Raw genomic sequence first — 27,120 nt, 5'->3', positions numbered from 1 at the left:
AGAAGTTGTTGTGGCAGGTAAAGAATAATAGTGTTGTTAGTGTGTTGCCAAGATATGACAATAGTGAACTGAGAAGGAGAGCAGAGATAATGAATAGTAAGCTGGCTGAGTTGTGTGAGGCAAAGTGGGTTCCAATATGTAAATCTATGCAGTGAATTTGATGGAAATTTAGAATGGTTTAAAGTTGATGGATTGCATTTGAATGAGTTTGGTGTTGGGCATTCAGAAAGGCTATTGTGTTCTGAGAAGGCACAGAATCAAGAAGATACTGTAGTAAATGATCAGAGTCTACTTGTAAAGAAGGATAATAACTAAATGGATTATACAACAAGAGGAAGATGGATATTATTATTATTATTCAGGCCTCCATGGAGTCAAAAGACTAATCGTGGCAGGTCCTTTCTAAGAAACACAAGTATATCAAGACTCATCGAGGAAGGTCCCTCCTAGGAAACACAAAGTCTATGGTTCAACCACCCTCCATGGAAAGAAACCACTCTTCACCCTCTTGCTCACAGTTTCCTTTCGTAACTTCCAGGGATGGCCTCTTGTCATCACTCCTTCCCGCTGTTCAACCAAGCGAAAGAATTCCCCAGTGTCGACCCTGTAAAAACCTCTCAAAAGAGTTTAAAAGTCTCAATCATATCACCCCTCCTTCTTCTATCCACCAAACTCTGCAGTCCACACTCCCTCAGCTGATCCTCATAACTAACATTGTACAGTCCCGACACCATCTTTGTTATCTGCCTTTGTACCCTTTCCACAGTTAATTTATCCCCTTCAAATCCTGGGGACCAGATCTGAGAACAGTAGTCTAAGTGTGGTCTGATCAGAGTCTTATACAACGGAATGATAACCATTTTATCTCTGCAGGTCAGTGTCCTTCTCATAATTGCAGCAATCCTCTGCGTTACCTTCACTACCTTTGCAATATGTCCCATAAATTTCAGGTTTCTATCATTCATCAAACCAAGATCTCTTGTCTCTCCTACTTCCTGCAGTTTAACTGATACCCCCATTCATTTGCCAATCTATCTAGCTTATTCAAATCCTCTTGCAGGGCTACCACATCTGCACTATTACTAATAACCCTTCCCAGCTTCGCATCATCCGCAAACAACCGAATATCCCCTTGCAATTCATGGACGATGTCATTGATATAAAGGTTAAACAATATAGGTCTCAGTACTGAGCCCTGTGGAACCTCACTTGTAACCTTCTGGCTCTTTGATATTGCTCCACCATACACAACTCTCTGATACCTATCAGACAGCCAATCCTGAATCCAGTTGACCAATCTGACATCCAGACCCATGTGCTGCAACTTGAATATCAGCTTATCATGTGGAACCCTGTCAAATGCCTTTGCTAAGTCTAGGAAAATGGCAATATATGCCTTTCTCTCATCTAATGCTCTTGTAACTTTATCATAAAAGGCTCGCATATTGCTAAAACAAGAGTGCCTCTTCACAAACCCATGTTGACTCTCACTGATAACATTACCCTCATCTGCCCCAATGCTGTATATGGTCCCTCACTACTTTCTCCAAGATCTTACTAACTACTGATGATGATACACAAACTGGCCTATAATTAGATACTTCCAGTCTGCTACCGTCCTTATGCAATGGCACTATCTTACCTTCCTTCCATTCCCTGGGCAGCACCTTTCTTGCAATCAGACTTTCATTGAAAAGCCAGGTTAAAGGCACTGTCAGTTCCCTAGCACATTCTTTCAAAACTCGTGGTGAAATACCATCCAGTCCCAAAGCTTTACTGACATCCAGAGTACTCAGTATCTGAAACACACTCTCCTCCTGTACCTCTAAACCGCGAATCTGCCCTATCCCTCTAGCATTAAAACTGACTTCTCTAGGATGAAATACTCCAATAAAGTGTTCATTGAACAATTCCACTATGTCGTCTGCATCAGTCGCTCTATTCCAATTTTTATCCCACAATATCATTCTTCCACAGTCATTTCTCCTCCTACTGGCCACATAGCTAAAAAATTCCCTAGGATTTTTTTGGATCTTAAGGCCAATCTCCTTCTCCTCTCATATTCCAGTTTCGCTTTCCTTACCATACTAGTCACTGTTCTGGCCTGTGTCTTATATTCTTCATGCATCTTCTTTTCATCTGTCTCCTTATATCTCTTCCATAGCCTCTTTTTCGCATGTGCTCCTGTTTAATATTGTTCGTCATCCACTTTACTCCAAATTGTGTCCTCTTCTTCACTCGTGAAATACAGCTTACCATTGTTGCTAACAAATATTCCTTCACAATTTCCCAAGCACTAATGATATCCCGGCCTTCCAATTCCTCCCTCCAAGAAACTTCCCCAAGTTGACGTCTAAGACTATTATAATCACCTACTTTATAATTCCACATATGAACTGTCTCTTTGATACTCCTGCATGATGTGGTTGCAGCAGCAGAAGGTGATTGAATACATAAAGGTGACAATGAGACAGCTAGGAATGGAAATTAGAGTTAGGATAATTGAAATGGGAGTGATCAGACTGAAGAGAGAGGTGTGGTATTGCAGCTAGATTAGAGAATATTGGTGCTGGTGGAATGGCCTCAAAGTCACAAGGATTGTTATGTTTACACAAATGTAAGGAGGATCCATAAGAAGAGAGCTGAGTTTGTTGCATTGATTGAGTCAGTATTCCCAAAGTTAATTGGAATAAGTGAAATTTGGTTGTCTGAGAGGGATGTCATGACAGGAATAAAAATTTAAAAATATATAAATTTCTGGAAGGGTAGATATATTATTATTATTATTTGTCACCTCCAGGGAGTGCAAAGACTCATTGAGGGTGAGCATCCACTCTACAACTCTATCTTCACCACTCACAATCCACCAAGTCACCACAACTACACCAACGCCATCTATCACTGACCACCACCACCATCACTAGTATTTCCACAGACAATTGCAAACATCCATACCCACAGCGAGATTCGGACCTGCAGCCTTTTGGCTGTGGAGCGGATACGATAACCACTCGGCCAGCCAGGCTGGCAATATGAAAAGAGGAGGAGGGGAGTGCAGCTAATGATTGCAACAGAATTGTGTGGAAAGTGTGGAAGTTGATAGCACATGTACAGGTTTTGAATCTGTGTGGTGTGAAGATGAAATTAACATGTTAGTGTAGCTGATAGGATACTGTTATATTACATAGAATGTAGAGAATACCGGTTGTGAAATGATTAGACAAATTGGTAGGACATGTAAAAAGAAGGTGATCCTGATTGGAGACTTTAATTATTGGAATATAGAATGGAAGGCGGACAGTGTATGGGAACGAGGAGAGTGAGTTTGTTGAGGTACTTAGAGATAAATATCTTAAGCAGCATGTGACTGAATCAACTACATCTTGTGATAACTTCACAAGATGTAGTTGTTAATGAGGTGTAGACACTGCTGGCAGTTGGTGAAAGTGATCATGAGGTACTTGTTTGGGAGTGGTTAAACAAGACAAGTTTACTGCCAAAAATGGATATATGTGGAAGTATAAAGCAGTTGATTATAGGAAGCTCTGTAGTCAATTAGCATCAGTATGTGGGGTAGATGAGCTGAGCAGAAAAGATGTTGACAGTGCATGAAAATTCACAAGGCAGTATCTGACACAAGCAATGTATAACTGCATACCAAGGGTTAAGTGAGTGAATAGAGTGGGAACAAATTAGATGAACAGTGAATTCAAGCAAACTGTGCTGGAAAAGAAAATGCTGTGGAGGAGGTACAAAACATTTGGTGGTGATTGGATCCATGAAAAGTATAAAGTACAAGCTAGGAAAGTGAGGAGCATGGTGAAGAAAGAAAAGGTGCAATATGGCAGGCCAAGGTTAACTCAAGGGAATTTTTCCGCTATATGGCAAGCAAGAGAAAGAATAATTATGGCAGGTTGACACTAGTGGATAGTCATTTTTTGGACTACTGAATGTTACAGTATTCACATAACATACATGAAGCATTGTACAAATTGTAATACTGAATCACCAACTGGCTATGGAGTGTCTATAGTTGTATCAGTATTGATAACTCTTTAAATGGAAAAACTTAGATTCAAATACCATCTGTGTCAAGAAACACATTTATAATACATGGAACCTCGGTTGTGTGAACATAATTCGTTCCTAAAGGCTATTCGGGAACCGATTTGTTTGAAAACTGAAACCATTTTCCCATAAGAATTAATGTAAAATGGTTTAATCCGTTCCCCAACCCCAGATGATTGCTTATTTAAACCTTTACAATAGTACTTCATGCATAAAATCGTATACAAAAACAGTGAAAATGCATAAAATCTTGCACAAAAAGAATAAACACAATAAATAGACAAAATATAGACGAAAATTCAACTTCACTTTAACTATACGGAGAAGAGTTGTAGTTTATGAAAAAACAACAAAACACAAAGAAAATCAAGAAAACGCACTGCAAAGTCGAGCAGGTATCTGCACTGAGCTGAAGCTGCAGTGTAACTGAAGCTCTCCCACTTCACATCTCATCCCGCCGAGCACATGGTTACTGGTTTGCCTGTTTGGGAACCGAGATTCTGTTTGGAAACCGGTGTGCTTTTTGTTTGGAAAATATGTTTGGGAACAGATTTGTTCAAGATGAGAGTCGTTCGACAACCGAGGTTCCACTGTACATTTGCCTTGACATTTCAAAGTCTGATGATTGTGTTTGGAATAAAGGCTTGCTTTGCAAAATGACTTCCTTTGGTCTACCTGCCACCCTCAAAATTGGACATCCAGCTTTTTCTTTGATCATTCACTGCATGTCCTGGTGGACAACATCCTCTGTTTGACCTTTGCCACCAATGGAGGAGTATCTCAGGACTTCGTTCTCTCACCTACCCTCTTTCCCTTATACATAAATGATCTACTCTCAATGACTACAAATCCTATCCATAGCTTTGCCAATGATAGCACTCTCCACTACTTCTTTGACAAACCATGTAGTTTTCGGACATCCTTCACATCAAGATCATCTGCAACCAGTGCTTTAAACATGATAACCTAGGATAAGCAAGGATAACCTAACAAACTCTCTCTCCTTGAACTGTCATTTACCTCCAAGCTCTCTTGGTGCAAACAAATCACATCAATGGCTTCCTCAGCTTTCACAAAAAAACTAGCCATTCTTATTTGCTCAAAAAGCTATTTTACACCTACCCAGCTACTAATCCTATATAAATCCCAAATCCATTCATCTTTAGAATATTGGACACACATTTAGGGTAGTGTATCCTACTTAAAAATTCTTGATGCTGTCCAGAGAAGAGCAATTCAGCTCACAGATGGCCCTTCCCTCACAGGCTCACTTCAAGCTCTCTCACAGATGCAATGTTTCAGCTCTGTATTCATCTACAGATAAATCCATGGTCACTGCTCCAGTGAATTGGCAAATATCATTCCTCTATTTGCTGTTGAGCCTGTTAAAACAAGAGCAGGAGCTGTTCAGTATCCTTTTACAGTACAACTGCAAACTCATCGAGTCTTCTTCTCCTTTTCCTCGTTTATTCCATCTACCTCTGCTCTCTGGAATTAGCTTCTTTATGATGAATTTCCCAACTATTTCAACTTATAGATATTTAAGAAAATGTCTTTCTCAGCCCTCATCTGCACCTCACAGATGGCACTAATGTGTTATACGTTCTTCACATCTTGTGTGGGATAAATATTAAATTTTTTTTTTTAAAATAAACAAGAACTTTTCAGCTGAATGGCCTTAGCCAATATCATATGGAAAGAGCAAGGTTTCTGTTTCCTTCCAGAATTTTTTCATTTTTTACCCTTCAAAAGCAGATGAATGTATGCAATTTACAAATATAGCAATGAATATCATAGGGCTATCAGCATAATTTAAAGGGAGAAGAAGCAAGTGAGTTGTGAATATTGTACTCATGAGCAGAATGTAAATAAGTAAAATTATTTTGACGTGATTTTCTTCTTCTCACGTAGTCCTAAATGAACCGTTGGGTCATTCATGGCTGGTAGATGATACTCTTTGCTAGCCTCCTCCAGTCGTCTCGGTCTCTTGTTCTTGATGTCAGTTGAGAAAGGGAGGAATTTGTCCATTTTTTGATGTTATCAGTCCATTTTAATCAAGGTTGGCCCCTAACCCTTAATCCCAGAATGATTCCTTCTAGTGCTTACTTTGGAATGCCATTAGCCCTCTCCACATGTCCGAACCATTTCACCTGTCTTCTTCTGATGACTGTCAGAATATTTTCCCTTTTTCTCCCATCTATTGAATCAATCAGTTTTCGGACATTTTCATTGGTTTCGTGAGCGGTATAGGGAATTCTCAAAAGTCTTCTGTAAGTTTTCATTTCGAAAGACAGGCGTCTCCTCATCTTCCTTCAATAAAGTCCAGGCCTCACAACCATACAAGAGGACAGAATTCACTAAAATGTCAATTAGTCTTAGTCTGGTTGTGATTGCTATTCTGTTATCTCCCCACAATGGTTTTAACTTCTGTAGGGCCACGGTTGCCTTAGCAATTCGGTATTTAATGTCGGTTTTTGAACGACCATCTTGAGTCAACGTGCTTCGTAGATAAGTGAACTTCTTTACATTCTCAATTTGCTTATTGCCAATTTGTATCTTTAAGAATTCAATGTCTGGTTTTGAGGTTATCATTGTTTTTGTTTTTTGTAAGTTTATGTATAATCCATATGATTAATATGATTAATCCATATTTGACACGATTAAGAAATAATAATAATCCAAAGGTAAGTTTCTCTGGTTAAGCAGTTCTGTGGGAAGTTTTCAGTATTAAGACCACATTATAATATAAATAAAGACAATAAATATGCAACACAGGGCAACTCACTATGAGTTGCCCTGTGTTGCACTACCAAATGGGTTATGTGCTGCACTTTCCAGGTATTTGCTTACGCTTGGACTCGCCAAACTTTATAGTTTCTATATTCGGCATGAAACTCTGAGTTTCTTATTCGGCTGTGAAACAATATGGGATGTAATATCCCTTAATTTAAATAATTTTACGGCGCCGAATTGAAGCCTTTGGCTCTTCATATATTTAGTAATTTATTAGGACACCTTCTTGGCAATTCTTATAGTAGGGTATGTAAGTTCTGTTTGCTACAAACTTGGTATTATCTAGGTCTAGCTACTCACTGATGAGACCTCAATAAAGGTTGAAACCAGTCTGGGTAGTGACCTTCTCTCATAATGTAGAACAGTAATACAGCTCCTAGGAGCTGGGTTTCACATTATGGGAAAATACCAAGAACAGTGATCGGAGCTTGCCCCACCCTCACTATGAGTTGCCCTGTGTTGCACTACCAAATGGGTTGTGTGTTGCACTTTCCAGGTATTTGCTTACGCTTGGACTCGCCGAACTTTATATAGTTTCTATATTCGGCATGAAACTCTGAGTTTCTTATTTGGCTGTGAAACAATATGGGATGTAATATCCCTTAATTTAAATAAATAAAGAGTTTAATAAAAATAAGCAAGTAAAATTCGACAAGTTTCGTAAGTCATAAACAGCTTGCAGGTTTAGCATGGAATGAGGAGTTAGTTAGAAAAGAGATCAATGCAGCTTTGGGGGAGGGATATTCAAGAACTATCTAGTTGAAGCGACGTCTAAATGTATTCCAAGGGTCAGAAGGTTAAATAAGGTAGGTGGGAAGCGATTAAGCATGTGATACAGAGGAAAAAGGCATTATGGAGGCAGCATAAGAGTAGTGGTAATAACAAATTCCATGAGGATTACAAGGACCAGGCAAGGAGGGTGACTTGGTTGGTAAGGGAAGCAAAAGTGAAGAATGAGCAGCAGTCAGCTAATGAAACCAAAAAGAATCCTAGGGAGTTCTATGGATATGTAGCCAGCAAAAAAAAAAAAGATTGATTATGGAAGGATGACAATGAACTGTTGCAGAAGGTATAGTGGAGATACTTAATGAACAGTTCATGAAAATCTTTCATTCTTGTGAATGTTACATAATGGAGAGTTTGACAGCAGTTGATGATTGGGAGGAGAGACTTATTGTAAGTGAGCAAGAGGTATATGGAAAATTGAGTAAACTTGATGTTATTAAGGCTGTGGGACTTGATAATATATCATCATGTATTCTGAAGGAATGTGCCAGGGAGTTGGCAACTGCCTTGACATATCGTTTTAATATGAGTTTTGAACTGGGTCAAGTTCCAAAGGAGTGGAAGGGGGGCAAGATTGTACTGCTTCATAAGGAAGGTAGAACTCAAGCATCAAATTATAGGCCTATCTGTGTCTCAGGTGTTGTGATTAAGTTGTTGGAGGTGACAACTAGGATGCAGAACTGGACTGACAAGAATGGTGTAGTCTTTGATGGACAGCATGGATTTGCTAATGGGAGGTCATAAGGTGATGGCTTCCTTGGACAGAGGAGAGGGATACACAATAGTATACTTAGATTTTGCAAAAGTTTTTGATAGATTACCGTATTATAAGTTGATAGTCAAACTAAAGCGGATGGGGTTCGATATTAGATTAGTGCATTGAATCGGAGACCGACTCTCTGATAGGTATCAGTAAGTTTGGAATGTGGAAGCAATATCCTGGAAGAGGAAAGTCACTAATAGTGTACCTCAGGGGAAGGGGTCTGTTTTAGACCTTTTGCTGTTTAACCTATATGTTAGTGATATTGGCAAAGATTTGGATGGGGATATTCAGTTGTCTAGACCCAGGAAGCTACGGGTTCGAATCCTTCCATTGGCATGGATGTTATGCCAGCTTGGTTGGCCAAGTGGTTGGTGTATCCGCTCTCCAGCCAAAGGGCTGTGGGTTCGAATCCTGCCATGGGCATGAATGTTTGTGATTGTCTGTGGAAATAGTAGTAGTCGGCAGTAGATAGCGTTGGTGTAGTTGCAGTCAATTGGTGGATTGAGTGGTGGAGACATAGTTGTAGAGCAGGTGCCCTCCCTCGATAAGTCTTTGGACTCCCTCGAGGTATCAAAATAATAATAATAATTGTGGTCGTACAAAAAGACTCGAATAGATTGAGTGAATGAGCACAGGAATGGGGATGCAAGTTCAATGTTGCAAAATGTAAGGTTTTAAAATTTGGGAAAAAAAAGATGGGATGTAGAATTTACGCTTGGTGGGGTATTATTGTTGGAGGTAGAGGAAATAAGAGATCTTTGGGTGATGGTGGATAAGGAGCTGAAATTTAGATGACGCATTGCCAAAACTGTGAAGACAACACAAAGAATTCTGGGAATGATGTGGAGGGCTGACTTGAAGTAAGGAGATTCTTGTTCCATTGTATAAGGCTCTGATTAGGCCACATAGAGTTTTCAAAAGGATGAAGAGATGTTGGAAAGAGTCCAGAGGAGACTAAGGTAGTTTCTGATCTCTGGAATGTCGAATATGAGGAAAGGTTGAGAAGATGTGATTTACAGAGTCTAGTGGATAGGAGGAAGAGGGGTGATATGATAGAGACCTATCAGTTAGTGATGGATTGTCGTAGGATCAATGTTGGAGAAGTTTTACAGAAAACGGTGGGAGATCAGGGAAAAACCAGAGATCATCCCTAGAAGCTGTATAAAGAGGGTGTGAGCAGGGGCGTTAGAAGCAGGTTTTTTGTATGCAGTGTTTGATTGGAATGCCTTGCCGGAGAAAGTGGTGTCTGCAGAGAATTTTAGTGCATTTAAGACATGGTATGATGAGCTGTGTGTGTGTATGATAAAAGGACCTTGATATTTCTTTGACTGCATGGGTTCTTGGGATGATAATAAGAATTTAGCTGTTCATCAAATTCCTCTTTTTTGTGTGTAAAGCTTCTTACATTTCATGTTGCAATTTCGATTATTATTATTATTATCTCAAGACCACAATGGAATTAGACTCTTTGAGAGAGGTATCTTTATCATACAAACAGCCCCATCAATACCATGCCTTAAATAAATTCAGATTCTCTGCAGACACCACACTCTCAGATAATGAATTCCAATCAACCACAGCTTCATTCAAAAAACATGCTTCTGATTTCCATGCTTACACCATCCTTATACTGCATTTAGGTATGATCTGGATGCAGCCCAATTCATGACTGGGCAACTCGTACATAGAGGCTCATAAATATCATTTACATCACACATATAATTATACACAGCATTATACTGACATGTATAATGCTATGTATTATGTCCATAAGGATATGTGCTTTGCATTATGGGATACTAAGGCAAGTGATGCAGAGTCATTAGCCTCTATATACAAGTTGCCCAGTCGTGAAGTTACTTCATGCGCAAACTTTCTTTGCTTACACTTGGATAAAAGATTAAACCAAGAATGTAATTTCTTGGCATCTTTATTTTATAGTATAACCAAGTGGAAAAACTTTCAACACTCATCCACTCTAGTTTGACTATCAACTAATCATGCAGTAATCTATCAAAACCTTTTCAAAATCTAAGTATACTACTACTGTATATCCATCTCCCTTGTCCAAATCAACTGTCATCTTATTGTAATCAGTAAGTAGATTACTAAAACATGATTTCCTTTAAGGAAATCTGTGTGGTCCATCAAAACTAATGCCACCAACTGAATTCTGGATCCTAGTTCTTACTAGCCTCTCCAACATTTGAAACACAGATTGGCCAATCTGTTACCTCTCTTATAAAGTGGTATAATATTGCCTTGCATCCACTCCTTTGGAACTTGGCAAAATGTAAGACTCATATTAAACGAATATGCCAGGGTAGATGTCAACTCCCTGGCACATTGCTTCAAAAATATGTGGTGATATATCATCAAGTTCCACAGCCTTATTAACGTCAGGTTTGTTCAATTAACACGTTCGCTGCTAACTATGAGTATACTCATAGTTGGTATATGAGCCTCACAAGCCAACTACGAATATATTCGTATGTCGATTACCGACCTCTACGAGATTACTCGTACTGACCTTGAAGAAGTGAAAGTGCTTGGCATGCAGTAACAAACTATGCCCGAGGAGCATGGCAGTGAACATGTTAACCATGTACCTCTTGCTCACTTACAGTCAGAGTCTCCTACTATGCATGCACTGCTCTCAAATAACTCTCCATAGTGTCACATTCACAAGGATGAAAGACCTGCATGAAAATATCTCAACTATATCCTCTGCAGCAATTATCCTTACACAATTTTCTCTAATAAATGTCATCATACCATAATCTTTTTTTTTTTTGGCTTTATTAGCTAACTGCTGCTCATAGTGTACATTTACCCGAAGTTATGCAAGGTGGGACCAACAAAAAGCGCGCAAGTCGAATTCGCGTAACTCGGGGTATAATTTTGCATATCATTTATATATACAAACATACAATTGGGACCAAAAGTTTACAAAAAAACTTATATTTTTTAAAAAATATAATCATAATTGTAGTTTTTTGTACATAAAAAAAAGAAAGTTATTTCTATGTCGATGGTTTCATAAAATCTAATAGATTCGTCTGACGGCATAATGTCTTTTTCTTGTCACGCAAAATTTCTTCATAGCAAGCTAATGATTTTTTTTTGTTCCTTGCCTTGTGGCTACAATTCATTCCTTGTTAGAATCTATGTCCTCCAAAATCTGTAAACCTTTCTTTTATGATTGTTCTTACTGTGTATTCCTGTAGATCGAACTTCTTTGCTAGTTCACAAATTTTCATTCCGCCTTCAAAATCCTTAATAATGTTGAGTTTTGTTTCCAAAGTCAATGTTTTTCTTTTCTTGCTAGCTGTAGAAGAATCGGACTTGCTTCTTTTGGATGACATTATTATTTTTTATGTGATAAAATTTTTATCAAGAACATAACATTAAACAATTACAAGGTTTGTAGACTATAAAAATTGTGTATGAATGGAGACCGCACGAAACACGTCAGTGCTTGTTCACAGCATGTGCGACACTGGCAAATGTCGCACATGAAAGATATGACTAGTGGTGAGGCGTGAAGTGGGACGGGAATACGTACATATAAGAAAGCGCGTAACTCCGGATTCACGTAAGTCGGGGTATGACTGTACTTTTGTTTCCTATACCAGCTGAGTCACCCTTCTTGCTTGTTCTATGCATATGGAAGTGATTATTACCACTCATCGTAGCTTGATGAGCAATAATAATCCTTTGGTCTGAAAGAAATGGGTCCAACTCCCCATCTATGATGTGAGTAACCTTTATCTGGTGTCTTCTGACTAAAGGTGAGTTAACCGATCTCATTCAGAGGTGGAGGGTTTTTCACCTGGAAACTTGTATTTTTCAATCCTCAGAACATGAGGATTGAAAAAATACTCATGTTATATTATATATTACTGAAAATATTTTATTTTCAGTAATAATATATATATCTAATCCTTCATTAGGAGTGCTCAACTGCCCCCCCCCAAAGGGACAGGGGAGAAAATGTGGAAACCTCATTATGAATAAATCAATCAATCTCTATTCCTGTCAGGACAAATGCACTCAATTAATGTAACCATTTCATTTCCCTTGTTTCTGATACTTCTAGCATGCATATACAAACACCAGCTCATTCCTGGATCTATAACAAGTTTCACTGACACTGACTACTCCATATCTTGAGCCATTTCTTTTTCTCTTTATCCATGATGCCAGAACTTTCTTCAAAACCCACTGATCCCCTTACAACCGAACATCCCATTCTTTTTTTTTTTTGTCTACACATATATTCACTTTTTCTTTGAAAATCAACCTTCTTCACATATTCCCTTGTCCCCCTGGAGTCTCCCTATTTCTCTTGTACACCTGTTGTCTTATTCTCTACACTCATGCAATCCACTTCTGAATTCATAAGCACCACTTCAATCCCTCCTTTCTTACTTTCCTGCTCTTTCACATTGCTTATTACTTTGATCATATCCATTCTCTGTGCTCATTACTCTTTCAGCAGCAGTCTCTCCAAATGACTCACACCAAAACCATTCAAATGCAGTCCTCCATCATTCTTATACATTTCAGTTCATCCTTCAAACTCAACCCACACATTAACAAACTGTACTCTTTTCTCTTCATGATTTCTGCTAACATGTCTTCCATAAAGCACATATTTATACACCTGCTGAGAGAGAATTACTTAAGGCAGCATGTGAAGGGGACTAGGGCGGGAGAGTATTGGACCTGGTCACCAGATCAGAAGAGCTATCCATAACTAAGGTGAAAAAATTTCCTCCAACTGGTGAAAATGACTTGGGAGATTGTAAAACATGAAAAATATTCCATCAAGAATTTAGTATTTTTCAGAAAGCCAATCTTTGATCCATCTAACTAATATAGTATCTATTCCCATCCTTTGCAGATTGTACACCTACTTATCACGTGGTAATCTATCAAACACTTTTGCAAAGTCCAAGAAAATATCACTGTATATGATTGTCCCTTATCTAACACACTCGTCACCTTATCATATTATTATTATTATTAAACAAGACCTCATGGAGTCAAAGACTCATCTAGGAGGTCCTTTTATCTCACACACATCTCATCATACCGGGTCTTAAACACATTCAAACTCCTTGCAGACACCACACTCTCAGGCAAGGCATTCCAATCATTCACAACTCTGCACGAAAAAAAACCTGCCTCTCACTCCCTTACTCACACCCTCTTTATACAGTTTCCAGGGATGACCTCTGGTTCTCCCCTGATCTCCCACTATTCGCTGTAGAACTTCTCCACCACTGATCCTATAACAACCCCTTACCAACTTGTAGGTCTCTATCATATCTCCCCTCTTCCTTCTCTCCACTAGACTCTGCAAATTACATCTTTTCAATCTTTCCTCATACTCGACATTCCAGAGGTCAGAAACTACCTTAGTCAGTCGCCTTTGGACCCTTTCCAACATCTCTTCATCCTTCTGAAAACCAGGTGACCAAATCTGGGCACAATAGTCCATGTGTGGCCTAATCAAAGCCTTATCCAATGGAACAAGAATCTCCCTACTTCTACACGTCAGTGTCCTCCTCATCATTCCCAGAAGTCTTTGTGTGTCTTCACAATTTTGGCGATGTGTCCCCTAAATTTTAGATCCTTATCCACTATCACTCCCAGATCTCTTATTTCCTCTACTTCCAACAATATATTCTCACCAAGCATAAATTCTGCATCCCATCTTTGTTTTCCAAATTTTAAAACCTTACATTTTGCAACATTGAACTCACATCCCCATTTGCTTGCCCAATCACTCAATTTATTCAAGTCTTCTTGCAAGGCCACAACATTTTCACTACTCTTTATGGTTCGTCCCAACTTTGCATCATCTGCAAACAACTGAATATCTCCAACCAAATCTTCACCAATATCATTAATATACAAGTTAAATAGTAATGGCCCTAAAACAGATCCCTGAGGCACTCCACTAGTGACTTTCCTTTTCCTGGATATTGCACCCCCATACACAACTTGTTGATACCTATCAGATAGCCAGTCCATAGTCTCCAATCCAATGCACTAATCTAATATCCAACCCCATCTGCTCTAGTTTGACTGTCAACTTATCATGAGGTACTCTATCAAAAGCTTTTGCGAAATCCAAATATATTACTGTGTGTCCTTCTCCTCTGTCCAAGGAAGCAGTCACTTTATTGTAATAAGTAAGTAGATTACTAAAACACGACCTCCCTTTAGCAAATCCATGCTGTCCATCAAAGATTATACCATTGTTGACAACCCAACTCTGGATCCTAGTTCTCACAAGTTTCTCCAACAACTTAACCACAACACCTGACACACAGATAGGCCTATAGTTTGATGCTTGAGTTCGATCACCTCCTTTATGAAGTGGCACAATCTTGCCCTCCTTCCACTCTTTAGGGACTTGACCAAGTGCAAGACTCGTATTAAAAAAATATGTCAAGGCAGGTGTCAACTCTCTGGCACATTCCTTCAGAATACGCGGTGATATATTATCAAGTCCCACAGCCTTATTTACATCTAGTTTACTCAACTCCCCAAACACCTCTTGCTCACTTACAGTCAGTCTCTCCTCCCCATCATCAACTGCTCTCAATCTCTCCATGAAGTCACATTCACAAGATTGAAAGATCTTTATGAATTGCTCATTAAGTATCTCCACCACACATTCTGCAACAGCTGTCTTTATACCATTTCCTCCAATCAATGTCATCCTTCCATAATCATTCTTTCTTTTGCTGGCTACATATCGAAAGAACTCACTAGGATTCTTTTTAGCTTCATTAGCTAACTGCTGTTCATACCTCTCTTTAGCTACTCTCACCAACCAAGTCACTCTCCTTGCCTGGTCTTTGTAGAACTCATGAAATTGGTTACTTCCACTTCTCTTATGCTGCCTCCACAATGCCCTTTTTCTCTATATTGCATGCTTAATCTCTTTATTCATCCATCTCACACCTAACTTATTTAACCTTCTCACCCGTGGTATACATTTAGACATTGCATCCACTAAATATTTTTTGAAAATCCCCCAAGCTGCATTGATCTCTTTTCCAGCTAACTCCTCATTCCATGCTACACCTGCAAGCTGTCTCCTGAGCTCTTCATAATCACCCCCCTTGTAGTTCCACATATACCCTTTTTTCACAGGGGTCCTTGCACTGCTGGCAACCACCCAAGTAATCACCTCATGGTCACTTTCACCAATTGGTGGATGATTTGATACTTCATTGATAATTACATCCTCCGATGAGATGACCAAATCCAAGACCCTTAATCCTCTTGTGCCCTCTGTTACATACTGTCTGAGGTGGTTATCCCTCAAAAACTCAAGAAACTCATTTTCTTTACTTCCAGTTGCTATCTCTTCATTCCAGTCTATATTGCCATAATTAAAATCACCCATAATGATCATCCTTTTCTTATTTGCTTGGCTTATTTGATACATTTCACTATCACCACCATCCACATTACCAGGTCTATAACAACATCCCACCAAGTATTTGATTCTATTCACCTCTATCTCACACCATACTGCCTCAAAACCACTGGCCCCATTTCCCTCTTGCATCTCTACCTTGTATGGACATAACTCTTTCTCTATCATCAATAGCACTCCCCCTCCCTTTTTACCCCTTCTATCCTCACGAAACACATCATACCTTTCCATCTCTATTCCTGTCAGGATGTCATCCTCATCTAACCATGTCTCACTTATTCCAACAATCTCTCGGTGCACAGACGCAATTAGTGCAACCATTTCATTCGCCTTGTTTCTTATACTTCTAGCATTGGTATACAAACACAACAACTCATTTCGGGATCTACAGCTAGTTCCACTGATACCACTCACTCGATGTGATCTCTCCATGCTGTACTGGGGCCATTTCCCTTTCTGCTTCTTCATTTTAGAACCCTTTGCAATTCCATCTGTTTCCTTTTGATCCCTGATCATCCCATTACTTTCCTGCCTACACATTCTCTCACCTCCTCTTGGAGCATCCACCTTTCTCACGCTTTGTATCCCTGTCCACCCTGAGCCTCCCCGTGTCCCTGCTCCTCTTGCACACCCATTCTCTCATTTTCTATACTCATACCACTCACTTCCACATTCATTTCCACTCCTTCAATCTCTCCTGTCTTACTCTCCTGCTCTACCACATCACTCCCCTCTCGATCTGATTCATTGTCTCTATTCACTTCTCTACCTTCCAGCAGCAGTCTCTCCAAGCGACTCACACCATAACCACTCAAATGCAGTCCATCGCTCCCATACAGCTCACTTCGTCCCTCAAACTCATTCCACACATTAACAAACTGTACTCCCATCTCCTCATATAATGCAAGTAAATTAATAAAACAGGACCTACCATACAAATCCATGCTGACCATCATAAAAAATGCTATGTCCATCAACCCAATTCTGTATTCTATTCCTTACCAATCTCTCCAACTATATGGCCTATAGTTGGAGACTTCTATCTTAGAACCATGCTTGTGGAGTGGTACTATTTTGCCTTCTTTCCATGCTTTAGGAACCCTACCCTGCAAGACTTTCATTAAATAACCAGGTCAAGGGCATAACCAATTGTGGTGCACATTCCTTAAGAATACGTGATGATATATCACCCACAGCCTTATTCACATCTAACTCAACCAACTTTTGATACACCTCTGTTTCTTTCACTTCCAATTCTCCTAATACTTGTCTCTCTTCTATATATTGTACTGGATCATTTATATCAGTATGATATATGCTGATAAAGTGCTCTTTCAATAATTTCACTATATCCTTTGCAGCTGTTAGTCTGCTGCCATGACTATCTACCAAAGTTAGTCTGCCATAATTATTCTTCCTTTTGCTTGCCATGTAGCGGAAAAATTCCCTTGAGTTAACCTTGGCCTGAGCAGCCAATCTCCTCTCACACTGCACCTTTTCTTTCTTTACCATGCTCATCAACTTTCTAGCCTGCTCTTTATACTCTTCATGGATCTGATCACCACCTTCCATTCTATTTACTCACTTAACCCTTGGTATGCAGTCATACATTGCATTTGTGAGATACCGCATTGTGAGTTTCCATTAACTGTCAACATCTTTTCTACTTAGCTCATCTACCCAATGTACTGATGCTAATTGACTACAGAGCTTCCTATAATCACCTGCTTTATACTTCTACGTGTATTCATTTTTGTCAGTGACCTTTTCTTGTTTCATCACTTGCCAAACAAGTACCTCATGATCACTCTCACCAACCGGCAGCAGTATCAACACTTCATTAACAACTACATCTTGTGAAGTTATCACCAAATCAAAAACATTAAAGCCTCTAGTTGCTTCAATCACATGTTGTTTAAGATATTTATTTCTCAGAAATTCCACAAACTCGCTCTCCTTGTTCCCATACACTATCTCCTCCTTATAGTCTATATTCCTGAAATTAAAGTCTCCCATCAGGATCACCTTCTCTTTACATGCCCAACTAATTTGCCTAAACATTTCACAATCAGTATTCTCTGTATTCCCTAGCCTATAACAGCATCCTATCAGATATACTAACCTGTTTATTTCAACTTTGCACCACATACATTCAAAATCTGTGCATGCACTATCAACTTCCACATTTTGCAGACACAATTCCTCTGCAATCATTAACAGCACTCCCCCTTCTCTTTTCACATCTCTATCCTTCTGGAAAATTATATATCCATCTAATAGTAAAAAAGAAAAAGAGCGATTTGAAAACTGTAACGGATGTTAAAAGGGATGAAAGTGAGGCGAGAATGGCGGAAGGAAACGAAATTGAGAGAACAAATGAAACTAGAAATGGCGTAACACAGAAATCGAAATTGAAAAAAATCGAAAGAATGAATGATAGCGAAAAAAGAACGAATGATGGCGAAAGTGGGACGCATGTTAGACTGAAAGTACAGAAACAAAGAAATATAAACGACAGTGAAAGTGAGAAGAATGATAGCGAAAGTTTGGACATATTTTGGATCGAAAGTACGGAAACAAAGAAGAATGAATGAGAATGAAAGTGAGAAGAGGGGATTGAGAGTTAGAAAGTTAGAAAGATTTAATGATAGAGAGAATGTGTCGCGAGATTCGGAAGTTGAATTGGATTTGATGAGGCAAGAAATGAAATTGATGCAAAATGAAATTAAGAAAATTCAGGTCAAAACTATTAAAATAAATCATGATGGCATGAAAGAGTTAATGAAAGATCAGCGAGTGGCGTTGTATGGTGACTCCATTATTAAAGGTGTACTAAAGGATAGAATGCACAAGGTATGTTTTCCATGCGGTAAAATGAGTGGAGTGATTGAGGCATTGGATATGAGGCGGGAGCGAGCAAAAGAGGTAATAGTATTAATTGGTACAAATGATTTGAGAGAGGACAAAGAGCATGTCAAAATGGATATCAGGAGGCTGCTTGGAAGGATAAAAGAGAATAGTGTGACAGGAAGGGTATTCAGTGTGTTGCCTAGGTATGACTGTGGTGAAATGAGGCGGAGAGCAAAGATTATGAATGATATGCTGGGTGAAATGTGTGAGGAGATGGGAGTATAGTTTGTTAATGTGTGGAATGAGTTTGAGGGACAAAGTGAGCTGTATGGGAGCAATGGACTGCATTTGAGTGGTTATGGTGTGAGTCGCTTCGAGAGACTGCTGCTGGAAGGTAGAGAAGTGAATAGAGAATAGAGAGAATGAATCATATCGACAGGGGATTGATGTGGAAGAGCAGGAGAGTAAGACAGGAGAGATTGAAGAAGTGGATATGAATGGAGAAGTGAGTCGTCTGAGTATAGAAAATGAGAGAATGGGTGTGCAAGAGGAACAGGGAAACGGGGAGGCTCAGGGTGGACAGGGATACACAGCGTGAGAATGGTGGATGCTCCAAGAAGAGGTGAGAGCATGTGTAGGCAGGAAAGGAATGGTATGACCAGGGATCAAGAGGAAACAGATGGAGTTGCAAAGGATTCTAAAATGAAGAAGCAGAAAGGGAAATGGTGCCAGTCTAGCATGGAGAGATCACATCGAGTGAGTGGTATCAGTGGAACTAGCTGTAGATCCAGAAATGAGCTGTTATATTTGTATACCAATGCTAGAAGTATAAGAAACAAGGCAGATGAAATGGTTGCACTAATTGCGTCTGTTCACACAAAGATTGTCGGAATAAGTGAGACATGGTTGGAAGAGGATGACATCCTGACAGCAATAGATATGGAAGGGTATGATGTGTTTCTTGAGGATAGAAGGGGTAAAAAGGGAGGTGGGGGAGTGCTATTGATGATAGAGAAAGAGTTATGTCCATACAAAGTAGAGATGCAAGAGGGAAATAGTGCCAGTGGTTTTGAGGCAGTATGGTGTGAGAAAGAGGTGAATGAAATCAAATACTTGGTAGGATGTTGTTATAGACCAGATAATGTGGATGGTGGTAATAGTGAAATGTATAGTCAAATTAGCCAAGCAAATAAGAAAAGGGTGATCATTATGGGTGATTTTAATTATGGCAATATAGACTGGAATGATGAGATAGCAACTGGAAGTAAAGAAAATGAGTTTCGTGAGTTTTTGAGGGATAACTACCTCATACAGAATGTAACAGATGACACATGAGGATTAAGATTCTTGGATTTGGTCATCTCATCAGAGGATGTAATTCTAAATGAGGTGTCAAATCATCCACCGATTGGTGAGAGTGACCATGAGGTGATTACCTGGGTGGTTGCCAACAGAGCGAGGACCCCTGTGAGAAAAGGGTATGTGTGGAACTGCAAGAGGGGATTATGAAGAGCTCAGGAGACAGCTTGCGGGTGTAGCATGGAATGGGGAGTTAGCTGGAAAAGAGATCAATGCAGCTTGGGGGAATTTTCAAAAACTATCTAGCAGATGCAATGTCTGAACGTATTCCAAGGGTGAGAAGGTTAAATAAGGTAGGTGTGAGATGGATGAATAAAGAGATTAAGTATGCAATACAGAGAAAAAGGGCATTGTGGAGGCAGCATAAGAGAAGTGGAAATAACCAATTTCATGAGGTCTACAAAGACCAGGCAAGGAGGTTGAATTGGTTGGTGAGAGTAGCTAAAGAGAGGTATGAACAGCAGTTAGCTAATGAAGCCGAAAAGAATCCTAGGGAGTTCTTTCGATATGTAGCCAGCAAAAGAAAGAATGATTATGGAAGGATGACATTAATTGGAGGAAATGGTATAAAGACAGCTGTAGCAGAATGTGTGGTGGAGATACTTAATGAGCAGTTCATAAAGATCTTTCAATCTTATGAATGCGACTTCATGGAGAGATTGAGAGCAGTTGTTGATGGGCAGGAGAGACTGCCTGTATGTGAGCAAGAGGTGTTTGGGGGAGTTGAGTAAACTAGATGTAAATAAGGCTGTGGGATTTGATAATATATCACTGCATATTCAGAAGGAATGTGCCAGAGAGTTGACACCTGCCTTGACATATTTTTTTAATACGAGTCTTGCACTTGGTCAAGTTCCTAAGGAGTGGAAGTAGGGCAAGATTGTGCCACTTCATAAAGGAGGTGATCAAACTCAAGCATCAAACTACAGTTTGATGCTTCGGTTCGATATAGTTATAGTTAGCCTATCAGTGTGTCAGGTGTTGTGGTTAAGTTGTTGGAGAAGCTTGTGAGAACTAGGATCCAGAGTTGGGTATACAACAATGGTATAATCTTTGATGGACAGCATGAATTTGCTAAAGGGAGGTCATGTTTTAGTAATCTACTTACCTATTACAATAAAGTGAATGCTTCCTTGGACAGAGGACAAGGATACACAGTAATATACTTGGATTTTGCAAAAGCTTTTGATAGAGTACCTCATGGTAAGTTGACAATCAAACTAGAGCAGATGGGGTTGGATATTAGATTAGTGCATTGGATTGGAGACTGGCTGTCTGATAGGCATCAACAAGTTGCGTATGGGGGTGCGATATCCAGGAAAAGGAAAGTCACTAGTGGAGTGCCTCAGTGGTCTGTTTTAGGGCCATTACTATTTAACTTGTATATTAATGATATTGGCGAAGATTTGGATGGAGATATTCAGTTGTTTGCAGATGATGCAAAGTTGGGACGAACCATAAGGAGTAGTGAAGATGTTGTGGCCTTGCAAGAAGACTTGAATAAATGGAGTGATTGGGCACGGAAATGGGGATGTGTGTTAAATGTTGCAAAATGTAAGGTTTTAAAATTTGGAAAACAAAGATGGGATGCAGAATTTATGCTTAGTGACAATATATTGTTGGAGGTAGAGGAAATAAGAGATCTGGGAGTGATAGTGGATAAGGATCTAAAATTTAGGGGACACATTGCCAAAATTGTGAAGACAACACAAAGGCTTCTGGGAATGATGCGGACGACACTGATGTGTAGAAGTAGGGAGATTCTTGTTCCGTTGTATAAGGCTTTGATTAGGCCACACATGACTATTGTGCCCCGATTTGGTCACCTGGTTTTCAGAAGGATGAAGAGGTGTTGGAAAGGATTCAAAGGCCACTGACTAAGGTAGTTTCTGACCTCTGGAATGTTAAGTATGAGGTGATGAGGAAAGATTGAGAAGATGTAATTTGCAGAGTGGTGGAGAGGAGGAAGAAGGGAGATATGATAGAGACCTATAAGTTGGTAAGGGGTTGTTATAAGATCAGTGGTGGAGAAGTTCTACAGAGAATAGTGGGAGATCAGGGGAAAACCAGAGGTCATCCCTGGAAACTGTATAAAGAGGGTGTGAGTAGGGGAGAGAGAGAGGCAGGTTTTTTTCGTGCAGAGTTGTGAATGATTGGAATCCCTTGTCTGAGAGTGTGGTGTCTGCAAGGAGTTTGAGTGTGTTTAAGGCTCGGTATGATGAGATGTGTGTGTGATAAAAGGACCTCCCAGATGAGTCTTTGACTCCATAAGTTCTTGGGGTAATAATAATAATTCTATTCCCGACATAACATCCTCCTTAGACATCCAAGTTTCATTTATTCAATTTATTCAATTCAATTCAGTTTGTGGCATTCAATGAATGCCACAAACTCAGCTCTCTTGTTTTGAATACTCCTTACATTTGTGTTTAAAGCATAATAATTGGTGTGTGTTTGAGGTCATTCTTCCAGTACAAACATTCTGTATTCTAGCTGCTATGCTACAACTCTCTCTCTCTCTCTCTCTCTCTTCAGTTTGACCACTCCCGTTTCCCTAATCCTGACTGTGATTTCCATTCTTACCTGTCTCATCCTCACTTTAATGCATTCCATCACCTTGTGTTGCTGCAACCACATCTTGAATCTCATATCCATCTTCCTTCTGCTGTACAATCTGTTGATTTGCGCTATGATGTTTCACAGGTAGTTTGATCATTTGCTACATTAACTTCTTGACTTTGTGCCTTCTCAAATAAAAAACTTACAATAACTTTCGTAAACACAAAATTCAGCAATAAGATTGTGAAGTTTACAGACAACCGTAGAGTTAACTGGTGTGGTACTTTTCATATCGTTAAGAGGTTTGTTTTAACAACTAACAATATCACAGCAAGGTAAATTTAGCCTTTCTATGTGTGATACACCATCATCACTAATTTAGTTATTTTAATCTTAGCTGATAATGGCTGATTTGTATCTACCATTATTAACAACAATGAAATAAACTAATAGTTATAGTTTAGAATGCTCAGCAAAACACAAAGAGATATAGTGAGAAATGTCATCATAAACAGATTCCATGAAACTGTACATCAGTTTATTCACAGCAGCAGCATGTCACTAAAACCATCATATGAGAGAATGCATCATGTATCATAATTGAAAATCATCATGAGTAAAAACAGAGGTGCATTACTGTCTACAATGTACATTAAAAATGACATATATACACACATAAGACATACATAAATATGGTTATAAATAAGAAATATCAAATTCCTAACCTTCAAGAGAGATACAAGATAGTATTGACAGTAATATATATATATATATATATATATCTGTTCAATTTTTAAGCAAATTACTATGAATAAAAATATTGATAGAACACAAAGAGTTTCATGGTATCCTTTGAATGTTTTCTCAAAACTTGAAAGAAGGTCTATATATGAAGGATATTTTTGTATAGTTCCTTTGCATAAAGGTGGCTCTAAAACTGTAGTAGTTAATTACAGGCCAATCACCATCTTGGGAGTGGTGGTAAAAGTATTGGAAAAGTTGGTTAAAAACAAAATTCAAGAATGGGTGGATCAGGATATGATACTCTATATGGGCCAACATGGTTTTGTTAAAGGTCGATCCTGCCTTAGCAATCTATTAACTTTTCATAATAGAATGACATCTGAATTGGACAAAGGAACTGGCTACACAGTGGTACTTCTGGATTTTGCTAAGGCTTTTGACAGTATACCCCATGGAGCACTGTTACTCAAATTGGAGCAGATGGGAATGGATATTAAATTGGTGATATGGATAGGAGAATGGCTCAGGGAGAGATACCAGAAGGTGGTGTATGGAGGAGCAGAGTCCAGGATGAGGTAGGTGACCAGTGGTGTGCCTCAGGGCTCTGTGCTTGGGCCATTGTTGTTTAATTTGTACATAAATGATTTAGGAAATGGCTTAAAAGGAGATATTCAATTGTTTGCTGATGATGCAAAGTTGGGTAGTGCAATAAAAAATCAAGCTGATGTTGAGAGTTTGCAGGATGATTTAAATAAGCTGGTAAAATGGGCAAAAGGAAATGGATGTCAGTTCAATGTGGAAAAGTGCAAAGTTATACATTTTGGGATTAAAAGATTACCAGCTGTGTACTACACTGATGGAACGGTACTCCAAGAGATTGATGAGGCTAGGGACTTGGGGGTGTTGGTAGATAAAGTTCAGGGGACACATTGCTAAGGTGTCCAAGACTGCACATAGGATTACTTGGTTATTAAGGAACACACTATCACGCCAGAGATAAAGAAGTTATTATTATTGCACTTTATAAAGCGTCGATACTTCCACATTTGGATTACTGTGCGCAGGTCTGGTCACATGGATTCCTTGGAGATGAGGAGGTTGTGGAAAGAGTTCAGAGGAGAGTGACTAAGTTGTTGAGCGATGTAAAAAATGCTCCCTACATTGATAGATTGAGAATTGCAGAGGTTGGTTGATAGGTGGAGGAGAGGGGATATGATAGAAACATTTAAATTACTAAAAGGTTTTTATAAGGTTGATGCAGGTGAAATGTTTGAGCTGTGTGATAGTGATGGAAGAACAAGAGGTCATCCCTGGAAATTAAGGAAAAGTGTGGTGAACAAGGGTATGAGAATGAGGTTTTTTGCCTGGAGGGTGGTGAATGAGTGGGATACATTGCCTGACTCAGTTGTGAGTTCTTCATCTGTAAATGAATTCAAGAACAGATATGATAGATATTGTTTTGATAGTTTGGGCATCTCCATGGAGTCTACTGACTCCATGGAGATGCCCGTAATAATAATATTGTTCCAAAGGATCCTGTATTAGTATATCTGTTTACTTCTAATAACAGATAATATAAAAATATTCTGTGCTAGAAATTTTCCATTTGGACTATCTAGTCAAAATGTGTGTGTGTGGGGGGGTTTGGAACAAGGAATTTGATAAGCAATACAGTGCATTAAGTGTAAAGGAGGAAGTTTAACTGTAGTGGAAGAAAGTATATAAAAAAATTTGCTTTTTAATGGACCAACCAGAAATCAGTTCCTCCTCCCCCCCTTTCTTTATATCAGACCCTGGAAATCCATTCTGAAATTCCTTTTATATAAGGAAACGATACTCTCTTGATGACGAAATTCTATTAGATCCAAAATGACAGAGCTTGGACAATAATTATCTAAGGTCTGTCATTTTGGATGGAAAGTAACCTATCAAGTAATATATTATCTTTAATACACCATAGTTCTTCTATAAGAGAATGTTTATAAGAGAAGATCGGATGTACTGAAGTGGATGAGAATCTTATAACTCTAAATTTTTGTGAGGGGTGGATCAACAAATCTGAAAAAGTTATCACCTGATAGATTACTTTCTATCTGCAGCATAAAATCCACATAAGGAATATCATGCTGCACTTCTCATCCTTTTCTGACTACTCTTATTTCCCTGCTCCATTTCCTCGCTCTCAAATCCTTTAATCTGTTCTCTCAGTTTCTCACCTCTACATCCACCTTTTTCCTATATATGTTCAGAAACTGCTTTAATGCTCCTTAGTTTCTTACCCCTACATCCATACTAGCTATATCAATATTTTGTAATCTCTCTCTCTCTCTCCTTACACACACAGTAGCTGACAAGTAAGATTTGATCAACTATTGGAATTCCTCATTTCTAGCATTAGTAAAGTCTTAAAATTAATAGAAAAAATGTGATAAAAGAATAATAATAAAAATGACAAAAATTATAAAAAGTATGCAGTGAGATATAATAGCACTTACCATCTGAAATTGTAGAAAAATGCTGAAAAAAAAAATGAAATTAAAGGAAATTAAAACTGTTACAATATATCTATTAATAAAATCTATTACAATATATATGGTAAAAATCTGAGACACACAAATAGTAAACCTCCAGTTATCCAAATATACTGGGAAATCAATTTGCTGGTCAGATGATAGTTGAGGACGAGTTAAATAGTACAACACTTCTGGTGTTGTACCAGAAGTTGAGTAATGTGTAAATCTAACAAAAGTTGATTAACTGAAGGTTCAGTTACATGAAGGTTGAATAATTAAAAGATCACTGCCTGAATAAGAAAGAGGAGGAAGAAAGGAAACTGTAGCAAAACAATACAGGAGTGGTAATAAAGTTGTTACAAAAAAAAAAAAAATCCTCAAAGTCCTCACCAACTTTTAATTTCCAAAATTAGTAGACTAAGCTTTTTTTCTAATCCTAACTAACTTTTGAAAATCAGTGGACAACCAGTCTTCATCCTTAGCACTTATCAGTGATCACTGACAACTGCACTATCACACAGTCCTAAACCTTAACAGCATATTGACATTATGGGTAAATCATAATGTATAACTGTCTGAATTGCAAGATGAAAAATCTGAGTTTCTGGAAGGAAAAGAGTCTATTTATTTATGCCAATGCTTAACCAACTCAGGAGCTAGCTAAAAAATTACCTAGAAAAAGTTCCTTTGGTCTGCGACTAGAATAGATAAATCTTCAGATATGGGAAGTTTGGATGTGACTAGACCAAATTAAAAAAAAAAAAAAAAAAACTGACAATATTTATGTCTATCAATCAATGATATAAGGAAAGGAGATTAAGCTGGTATGGAAACTTAGGCATTGATTATCACTCATGTTAATGAGTTAGAAGAGGAAAACATATCTAGGGCTAATAATAAGTAACTAAGTTTATTTAGTCAAAGTGAAAAACAAACCAGCAGTAAGTGTTCCACATGGTAGGGATGGTGGCAAAAGAGCTTGTGCAACTGATGGTAAGATAGTGATGCAAGATTTGAAAGCTGAGTTGGTGAAGATGAGGCAAGAGATAAAGCAGATGCAGAGTGAAATGAACAGAATTGTAGATAGATAGGGAAGAGTGAAGAAGACTGAAAAGTATGATGTCAGTATGAAAGAAAGTAAGACTGAATATCAGGAGGTTGTAGAGAAGGATAAAATTTAGAATTTTAAAATTCTAAATTTTAAAATCTAAAATTTAGGGGAC

At 38.6% G+C, this 27,120-nt stretch overlaps 1 protein-coding gene across 3 annotated transcripts in view; it reads right to left on the bottom strand.

Annotated features, from left to right (window-relative positions):
- The window catches only part of LOC150106221 (protein tyrosine phosphatase domain-containing protein 1-like), a 719,641-nt gene that overhangs the window by 368,744 nt on the left and 323,777 nt on the right, over positions 1-27,120 (bottom strand). For all 3 annotated transcript variants that reach the window (XM_090392247.1, XM_090392246.1, XM_090392248.1), the window contains exon 6: positions 25,880-25,901. In XM_090392247.1, coding sequence (XP_090248373.1) covers positions 25,880-25,901 — 22 coding nt within the window. The remainder of the gene's footprint in view (positions 1-25,879; positions 25,902-27,120) is intronic.

This window comes from Typopeltis vanoorti, chromosome 5 (assembly GCF_054136105.1).
Source record: "Typopeltis vanoorti isolate ZY-2024b chromosome 5, IOZ_Tvanoo_1.0, whole genome shotgun sequence".
Lineage (NCBI taxonomy): Eukaryota > Metazoa > Arthropoda > Arachnida > Uropygi > Thelyphonidae > Typopeltis > Typopeltis vanoorti.
The sequence above is the reverse complement of the archived record's forward strand: the minus strand, read 5'-3'. Positions and strand labels throughout refer to the sequence as shown.